Source organism: Akebia trifoliata, chromosome 1 (genome assembly GCF_017979445.1).
Source record: "Akebia trifoliata isolate Shusen 1 chromosome 1, ASM1797944v1, whole genome shotgun sequence".
NCBI lineage: Eukaryota > Viridiplantae > Streptophyta > Magnoliopsida > Ranunculales > Lardizabalaceae > Akebia > Akebia trifoliata.
Window position 1 is genome coordinate 10,959,208 of NC_141375.1, and position 20,496 is coordinate 10,979,703.

General features: G+C 32.6%; 2 protein-coding genes across 19 annotated transcripts; both read left to right on the forward strand.

The window, feature by feature from the left end:
- The first annotated feature begins 155 nt into the window (after positions 1–155).
- Positions 156–10,019, forward strand: LOC147410693 (ornithine aminotransferase, mitochondrial-like). 18 transcript variants are annotated; one of them, XM_086438798.1, is made up of 10 exons: positions 197–687; positions 1,259–1,318; positions 1,663–1,722; positions 1,896–1,976; positions 2,686–2,916; positions 4,178–4,247; positions 5,795–5,888; positions 6,365–6,453; positions 7,153–7,232; positions 7,386–10,019. In XM_086438798.1, exons 4-7 carry the CDS (start codon positions 1,950–1,952, stop codon positions 5,821–5,823), a joined length of 357 nt encoding a protein of 118 aa, XP_086294924.1. In that variant the 5' UTR covers positions 197–687; positions 1,259–1,318; positions 1,663–1,722; positions 1,896–1,949; the 3' UTR covers positions 5,824–5,888; positions 6,365–6,453; positions 7,153–7,232; positions 7,386–10,019. The 18 variants fall into 18 exon arrangements, 16 of the variants coding, with proteins under 16 accessions (XP_086295002.1, XP_086295019.1, XP_086295011.1 ...); XM_086438806.1 differs by having other exon boundaries at positions 7,951–10,019; XM_086438789.1 differs by having other exon boundaries at positions 1,808–1,976; positions 7,153–10,019.
- Positions 10,020–10,814: 795 nt separating this feature from the next.
- LOC147410694 (exocyst complex component EXO70A1-like) lies at positions 10,815–12,704 on the forward strand. Its single transcript, XM_086438754.1, has 2 exons — positions 10,815–11,578; positions 11,849–12,704. The coding sequence occupies exons 1-2, from the start codon at positions 10,944–10,946 to the stop codon at positions 12,309–12,311; spliced, it is 1,098 nt and encodes a 365-aa protein (XP_086294880.1). The 5' UTR covers positions 10,815–10,943; the 3' UTR covers positions 12,312–12,704.
- The last annotated feature ends 7,792 nt before the right edge of the window (positions 12,705–20,496 follow it).

Here is a 20,496-nt window from a genome sequence, read left to right on the forward strand (position 1 = left end):
TAGGTTCAAGTCAAATTAATAAGGCAAGAAAGTGGACGGTAATTTTATATTTGCGACACCTCCCTATTTTATTCTTTTTGGATCAACATTAGAGTTAGTGCAGCTAATCATTAATTCTTGATCGAGGCGGTTCAGTGCTCAAAGGCAATTTGATAAATAAAAAGAAGCCGTGATATTTTTACTTGAAAAGACCTAGTTGACCAGTATGCGACTGACATGGCAAGAGTGAAGAAGGGATATTTTTGTGCCCAGCTCTGTTGAAAGAATATTGGGAGGCAACAGATATGGTGATGTGAAAGTAGTAACAGTGAGAGAAGATATTTTTAGAAAGTAAAAGATTGGGGATTTTCACGTAACAGTTAGTGAAGATATTTTCACTCTCACTAACTTGATGTCATCTCTCTCTCCTTCTGTGTCTCTCTCTCAGTGTCTCTCTGTGTCTCTCTCACAGTCTCTCTCTCTCGATCGACATCGCTCTAAGGTTCTTACGCCTCACACTCACGATTTACCTTCTCTCATTCAACTCGATCTCTCACTCGGCTCTCTGGTATGCTATCTCTCTTTTTGCACCTCACACATAGACTCAATCACCAAGTATGCATCTTCCCTTGTAAGAATCTAGAAATCGATACGAACTCTCCTTCATATTGGATTTTTAGCTCTGGAAGCTCTAGCTAGGGCTAATCGGTATGAACTCTCCTTCCCTCTTCTCTCTGATTTGCATCTCTTGCATTTTATTTTTATGTTTTTGATTTGATTTACTCTTCCAACGATCTGGTTCTATAGTCGATCTCTACACCTAATGATAAAGTTATCGTTGTTTTAGATTTTTGAATTTTTGGAGGGGTTTGGTGCTTTTATTTTGTCTCTATTTGTTAGTATTGATGATTTTTCAGTTATGTTTCAGTGATTTTTGAGTTGTTGATGGTGATTATCATGAATTTATGGATTTTAGGGGGTTTAGAACAGCTGCTCATGATTTTTTGGATTTTGGAGACATGACAACTATTATTTCCTTTTAATGATAATAAAGTTATATAACAGAATTTGTAGGCCTTTATGTGATCTAACATTTATTGTTAGTTTTCATATAAAAACTCTATATTTAGAAGGGTATAACTCTTAACATATGGTTTATGTTTTGCATATCAAGAAAAGAAAATGAACAAAAGAGAGAAAATCTGAGTCGTCCCTGCGATTCCTTGGATAATTGGTGTTTAAGTTATTTATTACATGGTGTTGTTTATGGTTTTTAAAGGTGAAAATGGGAAAATGTCATCTCTACCGGAACCATGTTCACCATCTATTATAAACCAAGGTTTGCATGTTATCCTGTTTCATTTCTTTTCTATCATTGAATTAAAATTTACATGATATCGAACCACATAGCAAACCCCAAATTTTTTCTAAAAGATTTCAATGATATCTGACCATTTTTACATGTGTCATGGAGTTGAAATTATCTGCTTGGCATGTACCTGTGATAATGAAATGTTTTCAATGTTGAAGTTACATTTGGTCAAGTCCATTTATTTACAATAGAATCATGCAAGATTATTCTCTTTCAATTTGGATGGGGAGATGGTGCATCTATTTTTCTGGATGACACTCCATCTAGCTAATAATCTACTAATTGATTATTGTCACTCTTTCATCTGCCAGACCTAATGATCTACTAGTAAGACTGTAGAAGCCTTGAAGAAACTTCAAAATGCATACGAGGTACATTTTGTTGTCCACCTTTTAATCTTACTCGGGTATTTTCTTAAGTTCAGTTTGTCACCATTGAAACAATCTATTGTTGTAGCTGTGAAACAACGTTGCTGTCACTGTGACATTGATAAAGCATAACTTGAATGGAAGCAAGGAATTTGATCTCAATATATTTGTTGTAGTTTGTCGGAGTGCACCATGTGGGACTGCTTCCGTTTATTAAAGAAGTAGCTCAGATGCTCTTTTTCCGTGGTGTGATTAAGGTAATGAGCAAATTTTCTTTAGTGACCAAATGTTCATCCAAGGAATTCAAACCAAGGCAGAAAAAACTAGCATTTATACTCCCATTATTACTAGAATTCAGTTTTAGGAAGGCTTGCTCGAAATCATAATAGCCCATTTATTCGGTGTCACTACTCACATTACACCAACTTACTAAGTTGGCACCTTTAGATATATTTGTATTTTGCTCGGCTTTATTTATTTGTTTCCAAACCCAAATCAAAACTAGCCCATATTGGGTCTGGCATGTGTTGGATCAACTCTAACCCAACCATTGGAACCAATTTGCAATGCAGAAAACTGTTTATTCCCAAAATATAATCAGGTTCAAATGAGTAAGCATGGAACCAAAACCCATTTATCCCAATAGGGTTAGGAGATTAACCCAAGTTATGATACACGTATTTAAGTATTTCGATGGCGAAACAAGAAAGCTACAAGTTCTTGTCCAATTTGGGATGAACGTAACATGCCGCGTGACCCATAACAATCTAGATGATTTTGAAGTCAAACAAGGAAGGACAATAGAAATGCGTGTTTTATGGCTAGGTTTGGATTAGGCATATATATACACTTAACATTATTCTAGCTAAACTTATTGCATGAATCAATGGTGGGCTAGGAGTTGGGACCAATTACTTGACATTATAACTAGAAATTAATTTATATTCCATGACTTACATGTTGTAGGGACATTGCCATCCGAAAGTCACGAAGGCTCTTGTTGAACAAGCAGAGAAACTCACTTTTATCTCTAGAACAATCTATAATGATAAGTTCCATGTATTTGCGGAGAGTCTGAAAAGCATGTTTGGTTATGAGATGGTGCTACCAATGAATATTGGCGTTGAAGGTGTAGAAACAGCCCTGAAATTGACAAGGAAATGGGGTTATGAGAAGAAAAATATTCCCAAGGATGAGGTAAGAAGTTATATTCAAAACGGTGTATTTTTTATTATTAAAACTATGTTTGTTTTGATGGAAAATGTCGTTAATTGTTCTTATGTGCGAATGTCATTTACATGATAACTAGCTAGTTCAACACTAAACCAAAGGAAGTTGAAGTAGGATCTGGAGAACTACTAGAATAAAGAATTGCATAGCAAGTGATAGGGAAATTTAAAACAACAGACATTTCACCATTATGGTTGAGTTAGAACTACTAGATTAAATTTGGCATCCCTAGATATGTACATCATTTCATGATTTCAGTTTCTATTTTATTGCTTTTTGAACTATCGAATCTTTCAATGTGTGTTTCAAATGTTGATTAGCATTTCAAATTTTCATATTGACTTTAGGATGGATTGTCCACAATCCAGACATTTGCTCATGATCAAAGTAAATAAAAAAAATTCAGCTTGGATATGATTAATAGAAAAAAGACCTCTGTCTACTTCTTATATTTTAGCTTGCTTGTTGTTTTGTGAAAGTAGGGATTTGCTTTTTGGTAAAAGTAGAAGAGTTATGATGGTCATTAAAACCAACTGATTAGAGTTTGCACAATAGATTGCAGTAAGGGAATTAAGGGAAAAACAAAGATTGAGGTAGTGTACTATTGGATGGGTTTGAAACTATACGATCTGGTTGCTGGACCACGCCTTCTACATCTTTCCCGATATTATTCTTGCACAAGAGTCATCTCAACCACCTTCATGAGGTGGTTACTTTGTGCTGGCCATAGAATTAGCAATGAGTTTCTTTTTGAAATAAAGCTTTCTGTTTTTTGACTATGTGTTGCTATATTTTACAGATTTAAGTATGGAAACCATTATTCTGGTACTGGTGCTTGTATGTCTTTGTTATATTTAAATAACCTTATTCTTATTTTCCCCATTTTTATCTTGTGGAAGCTTAAATTAATCAGCTCGGAGGCTGCTCTCGTATTTGGGGGTGTATCTGTTATATCTCGTTCTTGCAATTTCTATTCTTCTGGTTCTCAGAATCTAAATTGTGATATATGTATGTTTTAGGACATGTCTAAATGTACCCTCATTGTTGGTGGGGGGTTATTATTACTCTGGAGCTCATGACTCCTTATCAGACATGGTTTTAAAACTCGTTACCTATTTATAGGACAACTCAACTACCCATCTACTTGACCATACAGTTCAATGCCCTACAATGCTGAAATAGTTTATTATGGTTTAGTTCTTTAACGTTAATTGTTCTCTTGGACCAGGCAATGCTGAATCCTGACTTCCGTAAACGGCCAATTGCAGAAGCTGTATTGAATCATCGGTTCATGACTGGTACTGTTCTATGAATGTCTCTGGCTGAAATCTGAAAATTTAAGATAATTTTTCTTCTACTTACCACATATAATTCAGTAAAAAAGGTTTATGCTTCGTTTGCCCATAGAATGAAGTTCTTATATTGTCATTCTTAAGTGTAAAGGGTCCATCTGTCTCCCCTTTAGTAAATTGAAGTTTAATCTATAAAGCTTCACTCAATATACTTTGTCTTTGATTCTATTTATTCTAAAACCTTTGGACTCCAAAACATCTCTTCAGAGTTCTATTGTTATGTTGACTCCTTTCATATTATCATCTCTTACCCTAAAGTGAGATTCTATTGGTACACCAACTTTTACTTTAACACACCAATAAACTTTTACTTGGTGTGCTAATATAAGCTCTCTTAGAGAAGTTAGGCATACACTTAAAGGAGATACCTGTTGTAAATAAATTATAATTGAAAATTTATTAGTCAACTTATGATTTGTTCAAAGTGGCAATTTAAATTGATACATTTGGTAGGCAGTGAGTTGTATTCTAGAGGTAGCATTTTATAGAGAGAAGGTCATTCCCTGCCATTTGAAGCCAGTGGAAAGGCAATCTAGGATCTTGAAAGACAAAGTGACTCGTGAAGGCATATAAGAAAATCAAAATTTTCATGATGCCCTAAGGGGAGAGTACTTTTTTTTATTTCAAATCAATACCATGTCACGCATGCGTGCACACACAAATGCTTGATTATCTGCCACCTTCATATTAGCTTAGATTCTTATCCAAAGGGGAACATGCTTGCCACTGCCCAGGTTTTACATTTCTATCTAGTTGTTTTTGTCTGTTCGTTTATTATTATTATTATTATTTTGAGTATTTTGAATGAAACTTAATTTCTTATATAGTACATTGGACATTTTGAATTGTCATGATAATATGACTCCCCTACGTGGCATACTAAAAAATACTCTCCTGACGTGGCATGTGCTAGAACCATAGATTTTATGCCCCGGGATAGACATCACCATAAATATGTTCGGTTGTGTATCCTGAGGAAGAAAGATCTATGGGTTCTAGCACATGCCACATCAGGAGAGTATTTTGAGTATGCCACGTGTGGAAGTCAGAAAATCATTACTCTTTTGAATTACATCTGCCTCTACGTCTTATGTGAATGTGAGCAACAAGTATTGTTCAAAGCTTCCTTTCATCTTGCTTTTTGGGGATAGCAAATTCAAATATGAAGATCAATAATCAAGTATATGGTATCCCTTTATATGTAAAACATATTAGAGTTTGTGTGTAATTGTCATCTGTTGCAGACATCTCTTAAGTTGCTCAATATCCTACAAGAAACTAAATTCTGGAATCATGATAATTTTATAAGAATTTATTGTTGATTGTTTAACAGAAAAACGGATTTGAAATGGTTTTCTTATGTTTTAGATAGAAATCTGTGCTTAAAACTACTGATGATGAGTTCTTTTGCAAAGTACTTGCATAATGCAATATAAAAGTTAATACAAATTTATCCTTTTTTGCAAATTAATTTTGGTTACACAACATTGCAGATTTGGAAGACAGACTGTGTCAGGACTGATTAAGGATGGAATGAGTGCTGTTTCACAATATTATTTCAATAATTTTGATGAAGGCATTCGCCAGGCAAGATCCCTAGTCTCTCCTACTTTATGATACCCAGATACCTGTATATGATTAAAATAATAGGTATCAGTAGAATACATTACTGATACAGCTATTGTGCTTCCAGAATTTTATTTAGAACAATAATCACATAAAGTAATATATTAATACATATATCACTCCTTTTTGTTTAATTTCCTTTTATTCCCTCTTCTGGCTACATACTTTCTACTTGACCTGCTTTATTAAAATAATGATTGATGAGTTTTCCATTCCCTTTGATCTATTTTTTACCCTTTATCATCCTCTTTATTTATTTATTTTTTTCACTAGGAAAGCAAGGGGTTTTAGTGGTCAATGGTGAAGGTGGGTTCAACAAGGTTTGAACCTAGGTCGTGGGATGAACACTCCACACGCCTTACCAACTTAGCTAAGTTGGCACCCTCTAAAAAAATTGGTTCTGTGATTTTTGATCCATCTATGTACACACTTCTCAGGATCCAGCAGTTACTAACATTGCTTGTGCCGCTCTTAAAGGTCTGAAAATGGGTGATAAAACTCTAACTGTCAGCCGTACCATTGCCAGGTTGGTGTTATTTAATTAGGAGAGCATGAAAAAACTGAAAATTTAACCATTTCACTTTTTTTCATAATTACCATATTTTTATAGTGGTAGGATTCAAGCCCCACCTTTTTTTTCCTTCTCTTTATATAAATAGATCTGAAATTACAGTTGAAAAATCTGTCTTTGAGTTCTAAATGTCTCGCTTGAGTCGTGATCCAGAGCGGTGTCCCGTTCAATTAACAATGTACAGTGTCTATGTGGCACATTTTGTTTGGAGATTAAACTAAACACATTGGTCTGCATGTCATGTAAAAAATGTCTTGGTTAGGAGCCCCAAGTATTTTAAACTCCGTACAAAAATGTGCCTTCTAGACACCATTCCTATTCTATATGAATGGGAGACCATACTTGATCCTGATTCTCTATAAGTTTCCATGGTAACAAATGTTAATGCCTTTTTTGTTAGAAACAAATGTAATTTCAGCTATTATTTTTTTGCTTTCTATTTTCAATTTTACCCTTTTTGTTGATTTCTTTCATTTCTAGCTCTTTTGACAAATATATTGTAGCAGTCAAAGATAAATATTTCTTTGAGCTCTAAATGTCTTGGAACTCTTTTTTATTATATTAAGCTTCGATGTTTGATGTGTGGCACTCAATTGTTGATGCCTTGTTCTGTTAGAAAGTTACTTAAAAATTTGTTCTTATCTTCTACTTCAGCATGGACATGTTGGATTTATGTTGACTTGTTACGATGCCGAGCTTAGCTATGATAGCCGCATGGACACTTTTCATGCAAGGTATTACGCTATATAGCTTTCTTCAAACTTGAGTCCCAACAACTTCAAGTGACCAATGTTGTTCTGCTTTAACATGAGTTACGAATTTGACACTGTTTTCTTGTTTATTAACTCATTTATAAAGGCATTATTACCTTTTTTGTGATCTATTAGTGAGACTTTGAACCTTTATTGATCTTCGGGTGGTTTTTCTGGCCATTGAGGAATTTACAACTGTTCGATGCAACTCCCTTTCTTTCCCAAGAAAGTAATATCTTACTGGCTTACACTAGACTATGATGAAACGATCCGCAGACAAACTTATGTTTCAAGAGGAAACTTGTTAGTGTAAAGCGGACGGCTTTTTCTTGACTAATTTCTTTTAGCGACTACTTTTTTATGATCTTAACTGGGCGCCGAAACAGTCTCATTTTCAATCTTTGATCAGACTAGAAAAATATTTTTATTTTGCAAGGTATTGTTTGTAACATATTTAAGCAAGCTACTGTTTGTAACCATTGACACGGCTTAGATGCACCATTCAATAGTTATCCCAAGGTGATCTAGTTGGCCAAATTTTGACCTGGTAGAGGAAAATCTGATGTATGTCGTTTTTGTATTTTCCACTTATATATGTACTTTGCATAATAGGCCATCATGTGGTAACTTATATTTTCACTTTTAAAATCTAGCTTGTAACCATCATGGGGTCGGTTAATTTCTTTTGTTACCGACACAGGTACCATTAATTTGGAGAAATGTGGAGAATCAAGGTTAGAGGAAGTTGGTGGCTGCAAACTGAGTGGGCATTGGCAAAATGGCTAACAAACGTTGTTTGACATAGTACATATTGCATCCACTAATATAAGAGACAGTTGCTGAATATTCTGGGTGCAATTTATATGTACAAGAAGTTAAAGGTATGAAAGACTTCCCAACAATCTAATTGCAAAAAATTGCTTTGTTTTTATCTAAATATTCTGGAGTGTAGATGAAAGTTATCATTTATAAATGAAAATTCACAATATGTAAAACACATTCAAAAGGTGGGAGTTTATCATTTAATGAGTCTCATCTAAGATATTTTATTGATAAAAAGTTCACTCTGATTATATGATCAAAGTCATCTAATCAATGGAGTGTTTTTCCTTCTACCATTTAATGAAGGTTTTGTATTTGCATTTGTTAAATTATATTTCAACGATGGGGGAGAGAAGAAATTAAATAGCAGCAAAAAAGGGTATCTTTTCTATCATTTGCTTCTCGTAAGCTTAGATTGGACAAAACTCAAATTAGATTGTTAAATTATTCAATTGGATTGCACGTGTGTTCATTATTAAGCATACCTCCAACATATTTTTCTACGTACATGATTAATTATTATAAAAACTACATCTCCATCATCTAACCATATAAAGAGTGTAAATCAGTAAAGATTACTTTAAGTCATAAAACAAAATTAAAATTAGCACTATTGTTCCATCAAGAGTAAAATCCTGTTTATTTTGGCTTGGCTAGCAAAGTGGTTAGTAGTCAACGTGAATGTCGATTTTGCAATACAAATATTTTTCAATTGTTTCTTGTGAACATATATAAAATGTTGAGACAAAGAATTAACTTATTCGACCTTGTCTTCAATTGCCGATTTTTCTTATTGAAAATACATCATCTTCAACTTATCCTATCTTCTTTTGAGGTTTAAAGGTTGAAGGTGGTAGAATCTTGAGGTTGGAGATGTGTTAAAATATTTATCCTAGAATTCAAAGACGACAATTTCGGGAGAAAAAATCATGGATTTTCCACAAGAGGTTGAAAATAAGGCTACTTAGGTAATTTTCTATCAGTTTCCAAGAAAAGACCATGGTCAAGGGTTATATCTAAATTACCCAAAGAATTACACTAGTACTATCATAATCATGATTTGAAAACAAAAAAATTACCATTTGATTTGAATTTAAAATTTAAGAGTTTAGTAATTGTCCATTTTCCAACGCATTGATCAAAACAAAAATATTTTAATTTAATTTATTTTGAATCTTGTCTAAGCTTGAATTTAGGGGGTCGTAATATCATTTTTTCAAATTGGCAATCCATTTGGACCCATTAATTAAAATCTTACTAAGTTTGATCATTTTCCATTAGTTCATAAGAGAAGGCCTTAGATCGAGGGCACATGTAATCAATTTTAAAACACATTCTTTTATTATCTTACCATGTTAATTTTTATTTTATTCTTTTCATTTTTCTAAGCAGTTAATTCACTTCTTGTATTTTGCAAAATTAGGATATATTTAGTTGAAAAAAAAAAAAAAAACTTACAAGATTGTTAATATGTTACGTAAAAAGTTATGGGGTATTTAAAAAGAAGGACGTCAATAAATTGTGGGTGATTTACCAAAACATGCGTTGCAAATTGAAAAATTATTAAAATGACACACTGTTCATTTTAATTTTAAAATCGGTAATTGACCGTTTTGAAATTAAAATATTTTCGTTAAAGTGGGAAAAATATTACTGTTATATGAAACATAACTTAAAAAAAAAAATGTTTTAAATTAATTAAAACAGGGAAAAGATAAAATATTTTATCATTTTTGAAATTAAAATGAAGAGTATGTTGTTTTGGTATATTTTAAATTTTACTTCACCATTTTGGTGATTTGCTCTAATTTGTCCTCATATAGATAAAATTGGACTTGACTTATGATAACATGGATACTCAACCTGAGGTCACAAAAATTTTACAATTTTAACTGATGATAGTCAGGTAAAATTTAGTGATTTGCTCTAAATTTTAACCCTACAAATCAATATATTTTGTTATTTGTGAGAAATTCTAGTCTTGCAAGGCAGCTGGGGTCATTAATTTGTGAAATCAAGTCTTATGAAGGTGTCTTTGTGAGTGATGACTTAGATTTTTGTGACCTCATGATAGCTGGCATTGTATTTTTTGGGTCATGGTAAAAAAAATGATAAAATTTAGAGCAAATCACCAAAACGGTACTTCACCATTTTAAGCTCCTAATCCTATTTTACAATTTTTTTGGTGAAGTAAAAAAAATGGTTTCACACACCACAAAAAAAATTGTAAAATAGGAACAGAAGTTTAAAACGGTGAAGTAAAATTTTACTTCACCGTTCTGGTGATTTGCTCTAAATTTTACCATGACCCAAAAAATACAATGCCAGCTATCATGAGGTCACAAAAATCTAAGTCATCACTCACAAAGACATCTTCATAAGACTTTGATTTCACAAATTAATGACTCCAGCTGTTTTGCAAGACTAGAATTTCTCACAAATAACAAAATATATTGATTTCTACATTTTTTGTTTCTTGAGTAGAATCAATGGAATCTTTGGAAGCTAATGTTCTTAAGGTGGGACTCCACAGTATCACCAATAAGATGGCCATGGATCGAATCAAAGATGAATTCCATAACATACTCCTGATGATCACTACTGACACCAACCACATTATTGAAACCGACTTCGACGCGCTTATTTTTTCAAATCGCTAGTAGTGCTGCTGATTTCAGAACTACTCGGGTCGAAGATGAATTCCACAACATATTGATCAGTACTCCGAATTCTTCAACTCGCTGGAGTTGTGTAACTGAAAGTAGTGCTGAATTCAAAACTGCTCATGAGTCCATCGACCTACAATATCAATATGAATATGAAGATGAAGATGAAGATGAAGTTTCACGAAGTGGTACTAGTTATCGATCGATGAATAGTATCTGTGAGATTGATCCGATCCCTTCGGAATTGAAGTACGATCTCCATAGTATTGCTAAAAGGATGATCACTGCTGGACATCTATGTGAATGTATACAAGTCTATATGAGTGTTCGTAAACCTGTAATTGCTTCTATTTTCTGCCGCATTTGGATCGACAAGTTTAACATAGGTGATGTTCAAAATCAAGAATGGGATGTATTGGAACCAAAGATCCAAAGGTGGATACAAGCGGCAAAAGTATGCATTCGAATTCTCTTAGTAGCAGAGAAGCAGCTCTATGACCAAATCTTTCAAGATGATGCTTGCTTCATGGAAACCTTCAAACAACGTACAACCCAACCTTTCAATTTTTCCAAGGTTATAAGTATTAGTCCACGAACGACTGAGAAGCTCTTCAAGAAACTACATCTCTTTGACACGCTATCTGATCTTCTCTTTGATCTGGATATACTATTTGGATGGAATTTGTTGGAGCCTGTTCGAGTTCAGGTTGCTGTGATACTATCGAGTCTCTTCAAGACTGCAAACGAGACACTTTTGGAATTTGTGAGTGTGGTGTGGCACCATGATGATGATGATTCGAAGACACCAGTACCCGGAGGGAGAATTCACCCCTTGACAAGGTGTGTGATGAATTACATCATTTTAATATCTGATTACATGAAATTGTTGTTTGGATCGAAACCATCATCAGGATCACAAATAATCTATGGTGATCCAACAGCCCAAGATCTCAATTTCCCTGAAATAGAGAATCAATCTTCATTAGTTCTCCATCAACTTTCGATCATTCGGTTCCTACAAATCCAGTTGGTGGATAAGTCTTATTACTACAAAAATGTTTCTCTATCTCATATCTTCCTCATAAACAATATACACTACATTTTTCACAGAATTGAAGGATCTCCCAAGCTTCGTAAAAGGATGGGAAGTGGCTACTTGAGCAATCTAACAGGGAAATTCAGGCAAGAGGTGAGGAACTATGAGAGTTCGACATGGATCGGGATTCTACACTGCTTAAGAGTTGAAGGGCTACATGTTAGAGGGAGCTTCTCATCAGGGGTCTCGAAGTCAGCATTAAAGGAGAGGTTTAAGACCTTTAATTTGATGTTTGAAGAAGTTCATCGGGTTCAGGCGACATGGTCGGTACCCGATCCTCAACTTCGAGAAGTACTGCGGATATCAATATCTGAGAAGCTGATTCCTGCTTATCGATCTTTTTTAGCCTGGTTTAGTGGCCATATAGAAAGTGAGAAGCACCCAGAGAAGTACATCAAGTATTCGGTTGAGGATCTTGAGATCGCAATCTTGGATTTCTTTGAAGGGCCCGCAGTTTTCCACCACAAAAGGAAGTGATCATAGTGAAGACATTGAGTTCATGTTGAGTGTTAGAATTTAGGACCAACTGATATTTTCTCGGAATTCTTGACTTCTTCAAGGACCCAATCGAATTCAATCCCAGATTATTTTCTATAGATTTAAGACGATCAAGTAATTGGAAGATCAGGTGGAGATCTGAGAGTATTCCCACATATTCTCATTCAGTAAGCAAATTGTTTTTATTTGTTACTTAAATTTCAGATTTTGTTTCATTTGTTCATACAAGATTTGATCTAAACAAGTGTTTCTTCAAATGTCTATGAGCAATTTTCTTCACTAAATTTAGCAGATTTTTGAAAAAATAAATAAAATAGCAAGACTACAAGCAGATCTGATAATTATTCACAGAGATGTGTGATCTAGATGAGTTGAGACAAATTTGGGGACTTTACGGCAGAATTCCCCTATAACATTTATTTAACTGAATTTCGGCATATGAATGCATCTTATTGAAAATTCTAATTTTAAATTTGGTTCATGTGAATATCTTCTTTGATCAATGCTCTTAGTACTTGTCTTGGCTAAGTAACAGTGATCTGTGTTCTATAAAATGGTTTAGTCTACTAGTTTTATTGCAGATTTCTTCGATGTATGGAATCCACGAAAACAAAAGTAGATTTCTAACTTTACTGATTTAACCTATTAAAGAATGTGATTTGGAAGCACTAGCAGATCATTCTGCAAGGTTCGAGCTGATGTGAACTTCTGAGTTGTTTCTAGGTTCTGAGACAACCAAGTCTTCATCAAAAGAAATTAACCTCTGCCACATATTTCACTGGAATTCTATAGTTTGATTATGTTCTTAAATTAGGACTACTATCCAACTATAGGTAGGTGTAAGATCAAGTTCGATATGTCTCTACAAGCTCGAGGGAGACTTGGTTAGCCATGTAGACTTCACACCCTTATTTGAGTTATATAGTTTAATGTTATTTCTTAAGTATTGATTTCTTATGGACAGAGAGAGAAGAAGTTTGAAAAGATCCTGATATTCAAATTGAATGTAAAAGAAAAATATCACCTAAAAAAAATGGTTTAGGTATATACAAAGCACTATCTTAAAATGAAATTCGCCTCTGTTACGGTACCACAGTCTGTAGGCATTCGTTCTCCAGGATACAACAACCCATGTATCTAAAATGGTACTCTAAATTGGAAACGTTACTTCGAACTCGACGATGTTGTGTGCACTCACAACGAAAAATAAAAGTGTACTGATAGTCGAAAATATATAATGAATAAAAGATCAAAGATCAAATGTTTTAAATCGACTAAACATTGGATATAAATAAAAAGAAAGTGTTTGTTTAAAATAGTCACAAACCTATTCGAATGTGTTGGTCCAGAACAGACACCATTGTGCTAGTTAAGAATAGACACACTGGTTCAAACATAATTTAAAATGTCTAGACTTTTTAAATAAAATTGAGCCTTAAAAATCCGATAGACTTATACTAGGTAAGGATCAAGTCCAAAAGACACCTATACTGAAAAATTAAATATTAAAGGATTTCAAATTCAACTTTCTAAACTCCAACAATTCCCCACGTGAATGCAGAAAATATAAAATAAAAAATATATATAAAATGTGAGAGCACTTTTAGAGTTACTATGTTTTAGTATAGGTGTCTTTTGGACTTGATCCTTACCTAGTATAAGTCTATTGGATTTACAAGTTAGTCAGTGGACTTTAAACCATGAACTGCCAACCTTTAGTTAAATCAAAACAATAGACTATATACACAGGTTACTCAATTAACTATCAAGTTCTATCGATGGTATTCATTTTGACCCTGAACATAACTTGATATGATGAGTGCTTTGGAGAGCTTAGCCTAAACTCTCATATAATCGGCCCAATTCTACACTCATTTAGGTATGCCTATGAGAAGTATCATGTTATACTTCACTTTTACAAGTATAGGCAACATTAAGAATTATACTTCAACTTTTCTGCGTTACAAACAATAGTAAACACTTCATAGGAATGGACTTGGAACACTATGTTCCATTAGTCTTTTCTTTTAAATTACATTCAACCGGTTTTCCCATTGAACTTATTTTTTAAGATCTCCAATCAATTAGGTTGGGTTTTTATTGAAATAATTTTTAATCAATAGGTTTTAGGCCCATTCCCCTCGAACTTGATGCAACTAACTCTCTAGATAATCCTTTGGTTAGAAGATCCGCCAAATTTTCCTTAGACTTTACAAAGTCAATGAAAATAATTCCATTACAGAGTAGTTGTTTTACAAAGTTGTGTCTCCGTTTAATATGCCTTGACTTGCCATTATATACATTATTTTTTGCCCTCGTAATGGCAGTTTGGTTGTCACTGTGAATAGATATAGTAGATAATGTTTTAAGTCAAATAGGAATGTTAATAAGAAAATTCCTTAGCTATTAAGCTTCTTCACTAGTCTTGTCTAGGACAATAAACTCAGATTCCATGGTAGAACGAGTTATACATGTTTGCTTGGTGGATTTCCATGAGATTGCTACACCTTCAAGTGTAAAAATATAGCCACTAGTGGATTTCGACTCTTCCGAGTCTAATATCCAATTGGCATCACTGTATCCTTCTAATACGCCAAGATACCTATTATAATGCAATCTGTAACTCATGGTATACCTTAAGTATCTCATGATTCTCACCAAAGCTTTCTACTAATCATATCCTGGGTTGTTAGTGTATCTACTTAATCTATTTATGGAATACGCAATATCTAGCTTTATACAGTTCATAATATACATTAAACAACCAATAACTTGAGCATATTTTAATTGAGAAACACCTTTACGAACATTTTTTATCAATTTACAATTTGGATTAAAAAGTGTTTTTGCAGGGATACAATCAAACTGATTAAAACGTTTCAAAATATTTTCAATATAATGAAATTGTGCTAAACCAAATCCATTATTATTACTAAAATTTTTTATTCCAAGAATGACATCAACTGGACCTAAGTGTTTTATGTCAAAAATTTTAGGAAATAATTTCTTAGTTTGATTTACAACATTTATATTAGATTTAAAAATTAACATATCATCTACATATAAGCCAATAATCACATAAGAATCAATGATAATTTTATAATAAACATATTTATCAGCTTCATTGATTCTAAATCCATTTGATATCATTACATTATCAATTTTTTTCATGCCACTAACTTGTTTTAAACCATACAAGGATTTAATTAATCTACAAATTTTATTTTCATGTCCTTTAATTACAAATCCTTCTAGTTGGTCCATATATATATATATATATATATATATATAATATTTCTTTATCAAGTTCTCTATTTAAAAAGGTAGTTTTTACATTCATTTGATGAATTTCTAAATTATAAATGGAAGCTATAGCAATAAGAATTCTAATAGAAATGATCCTAGTAATAGGAGAATAAGTGTCAAAAAAGTCAATACCTTTATAGTTCCATCGGATTTTAATTTTCTTTTGAAAATCTATTTACAACCAATTGTTTTATTACCACGAGGTAGATTGACTAATTTTCAAGTGTTATTATTCATAATTGAATTCATTTCACTATTTATAGCTTATTTCCAAAATGGAGCTTCAGATGTTAAAATTGCATCTTTGAAAGTTTGAGGTTCTCCTTCTAAGAGAAAACTAATAAAATCAGGTCCAAAGGATATTGTTGTTCTAGTTCTCTTACTTCTCCTATGTTCTATATCAAATTCTAGTTCTCTAGGTTCATTATTAGATAACTCAATGTAAGTTCTCGTTAAAGGTTTTTCAATTTTATCCTTACAAAGATACACAACCTCAAAAAATTCAGCATCTTTGGATTCAATTATAGTATTAGGATTAATATCATTTATATACAAAAAATTTATACGCGCTACTATTAATAACATATTCAATAAAAATGCAATCTATAGTTTTATGACCTAATTTTATTCTTTTAGGTAAAGGGATAGCCACTTTGGCTAAACACCCCCACACTTTCATATATTTAAAAGTAGGTGTTTTACCTTTCCAAAATTCATAAGGTGATTTTTTAGAATTCTTAAATGAAATTTTATTTAAAATATAACAAAATATTAAAAGGACTTCCACCCATAAATTTAGAAGTACACTTGAACTAACAAGTAAAGAGTTAACCATATTTTTTAAAGTTCTATTTTTCCTCTCTACTACACCATTCTATTGGAGAAAATAAGGAGCAGTAGTTTGATGTATAATTCCATTTTCTTAACAAAATATAGGTAAAGGATTAGATTCATATTCTCCTCCTCGGTCAGATCTTAAAATTTTAATTTTCTTTTCAAGTTGATATTCAACTTCAAATTTATAAATTTTAAACATTCTATTAGAGAGAATAAAGAGTAGTAGTTTGGTGTATAATTCCATTTTCTTAACAAAATATAGCTAAAGGATTAGATTCATATTCTCATCCTCGGTCAGATCTTAAAATTTTAATTTTCTTTTCAAGTTGGTTTTCAACTTCATATTTATAAATTTTAAACATTTCTAACGTTTTATCTTTACTACTTAAAAGATATATTATACAAAATCTAGTACAATCGTTAATAAAAGTTATAAAATATTTTTTCTACCTCTAGATTGAACGTATTTGAAATCACACAAATCAGAATATATTAATTCTAAAGGTTTTGTAAATCTTTCAATATTTTTAAAAGGATTTTTAGCAAATTTTGATACAACACAAATTTCACATTTTTTAGATGTATGAATATGCATTCTAGGAATCTAACTACTATTCATTAATTTGATAACTGATTTACTAGGCGTAATCTAGTATGCCAAATATTATAATACTCAGAAACATAAACAGAAGAAGTAATATAATTAATAAAATCAGAAATTACATTGAGTTTAAATAACGCATTACACAAATAGCCCTTGCCCACAAACATTTCATTCTTTGTAATTAACTACAAAATATGAGATTTTTTTAGGTGGTTTTAAACTGCCACTAATTTCGTGAAAATCGCCTCCAATATATACAAGGGCGGTTTTGTTAAACTGCCCACTATAATGGCTTCACTAATTACTTTTAGAGGCCAAGTAAGGGCGGTTTTTTATATTTTTAGAAGCTGTTTTAAAACCACCTCTAATAATAGAAATTTAATGGCAGTTTTAAAATCGCCTCTAAAAAATATGATTTAAGGGTGGTTTTTATATTATTAGAGGTTGTTTGAAAACCACCTCGAATTAATTTATATAATTAAGTAGATTAACTATACCCGACAGATTAAAATCGCTCCTAATGACAAATTTTTTTAAAAATAAATTTTATTTTAGGCAGTTCAAAACCGCCTCTAATGTTGTAAAAAAATTTATTAAAATTTTTGTTTCAAAATAAAACCTACAATTATATAAAGAAAAAGAACTACTATTGACACCCCAAATTTCACTTATCACACTTCAATTTCTTAAGAAATGCTATTGACACCTCACATTTTACTTATTATACTTCAATTAATTATCACATCATAATTAGAATAAAACATAGTATTCACATTACAAAATATACAAGGGTTAGTTCTTATAATGACAAACCAAGTACTTGTGGCGCCCCCCGCCAAATGCTAACACAAATCCCTATGTCAGATCTCGAGGTACTAGGTGGCACCTCGAAATTTTGGCATGGTCTCCTATGTTTATGTTAGCATTCTAAGGCGTTCAACCTACACCTGAAAAACGACATACAATCCTGCATATAAACAAATAAAATATAATACTAGTGGAAGCCTATATACATCTAATAACATACGATAAATCAGAGTGCGGAAGAAGAAAATTTATATATAGGATTATACAAAAAAATTTCACTCTAACAAAAGTCTTAACGCCCAAAACAACATTTATAATACTCCTTGACAAATCAACCCATTAAACATGCATTTCATTTTATATATCAAAATAAGATAACAGATACATAATATACAATGGTGAAGTATTGGAATTAGAGAGTTGGGATTCACGACTGGATCGTTTCCAGTCGGGACATGATGTTACAATTCTTCTCTGACTTTTAGTTCCTGATTTTGTGGCCGGACGCTGCATTTACCACACTTGGTTGACCATTTATCTGGTTCAGGCTGACCATTTGACGTGACCGTAAGCAATGAGTATCTTTTCAATGTGTCAGAACGTTCAATTACTATAGATTGTTAGTGATCACTGAATAATCATCTTCGTCTATGCCTATCAGACGGGCATGTGATTCTCAAATATACGAACCATTCGTATACGACTACCTCTACATTACAAGTTCACTGGTAAAGATAGAGAGGAATAAACCCGGATTTCAGTTGTGACTCTACTCACATATGCGTCCCATACCACGTATGAGCTTGGTGGTCCCTACCGTACATCCTAGGATAGTACACCACTCCGGATGATATGACGCACTATCCCTTTAGGCATTCACAGACTCTTTAACAGCTCACAAAATAGCTACATATATATTATTTTCATTTAAAAACAAAAGAGAAATTAATAATACAAGGTTGAGAATGTATATTCAGTTTCCTACCATGCAAGTGTGACCAGCCGGCCTAAAATAAATAACTGAACGAAAACGTAAACAACGCCCCTCACGCTAATAGAAAGTAAATAAACATGCAACCTGTAATATTATCCTTGAATACCCGTTCACCAACCTATATACAACACAACAATGTAAAATGCAAACATCACCCATCGGGTGTGATTATGACATTTTATTGTTTTCATACCCTTTTTCCCTTTTTCCGAATTTTACAGTTTTCAATCTCTCAAACAAAATATCCACTTTCTGATATTCATCAACTCAATATGAGTTCATTGAATATTAAATCATTTTTTCAATTATGAAATTAATTTTTATTAATAACATTGAAAAAGTACAAAACTTAGATCAAAACGGGGTCTGAGTGGTACATAAGACTCAACTGACGAAAATAACTCAATGAGATATCCTACCACGTATATTTTGTTATAACATATCAAACATGCAAGTTCTGGTGTGAATTTTAAATAATCAATTGAATTCTATATTTTTGGAAACTCACCACAAATTTTTAATAAAATCCTAAATGCAATTTTCTCAATCTATAATTACTTATAAAAATTGAGAGTTCCTTACAATCTCTATGCGAGATGATCGAAGCACGTGCGAGGAAATCGAGGCAAATGGCACAAAACCGAACTTCAAAACGACTAATTTTTGAATCTGGCCCAGTGATTTTGAAGATCTCGACATTGTCGTCCTTTCTCCCTTTTACGACGGAGGACGATTTGACCATGAAACCGATGAAATTCAATGTCGAAGTCTCGAAATCTCCGTATATAAATACGGCTGATTTTTTACGAGACCAGGTGAAAAAGAAAGTGAAACGAAAAAATGTTGGGTGTGTTTTGTAGAGAATGAGGCTGCGGACGTTTTTCCCTTCTACGTCGGTCGACGATGGTAAGCCGTTTGTTGTAGATCTAGAGTTGAAGTTTAAAAAAAAAGTAATTAAAAAAAAAATGGCGTTGGCTGTTGGATGGGTTGGAGAAGACGAAATATATAAAAAAAATTAAAATTTTATTTATATAATAAAATTTGGGATGAAATCCGTATTTCGCTTATTGTTTCGATCGACGATAACTTGACCATTCGGACTCCAAAAATAATGAATGAATACTCTATTTTGCCTAATTTTTCGTTCAGGATATAATGGTGTAGTCAATTTCTATAAATTCCATCTCTAACAAAAATTTACATTTTAGGCCTAAGGTGACCTTAAAATTGACGTCATTTTCATTTTTGACGATAATTTGACTTCCTGATATCCAAAAATGACAAATAAATAGTCTATGTTCAATAATTTTTCGTTACAAACCCAATAGTATAATCGTATTTTAATAATTCTTACTCTAACAAGAAGTCACTATTTTAGCCTAGTCCGACTCGGTAATCGAGGATTTTGTAACTTTTATGTTTGGACTCGCATTTGAGTGTGCTTATAGGCTAAAGTATGTTTTTCGATCATTTTGAATCTAATGGTGAGGTTAGATTCCATTAAAATGATCAGAAACATCCTAAAATTTTACCCCTAAGTCCCACTTTCAAGATTTTTTCAAAATTCTATTATTTATTTTTCTCGAGATACGAATCAAAAACTCAGGATTTTACAT

Coding starts and splice junctions, on each gene's coding strand:
- LOC147410693 (XM_086438789.1), top strand. CDS start 1,950: ATGCTCTTTTTCCGTGGTGTGATTAAG. Junction 2,917..4,177: donor AAAATATTCCCAAGGATGAG/GTAAGAAGTTAT, acceptor CTCTTGGACCAG/GCAATGCTGAATCCTGACTT. Junction 4,248..5,794: donor GAATCATCGGTTCATGACTG/GTACTGTTCTAT, acceptor ACAACATTGCAG/ATTTGGAAGACAGACTGTGT.
- LOC147410694 (XM_086438754.1), top strand. CDS start 10,944: ATGAATAGTATCTGTGAGATTGATCCGATCCCTTCGGAATTGAAGTAC. Junction 11,579..11,848: donor AGAATTCACCCCTTGACAAG/GTGTGTGATGAA, acceptor CATTTTTCACAG/AATTGAAGGATCTCCCAAGC.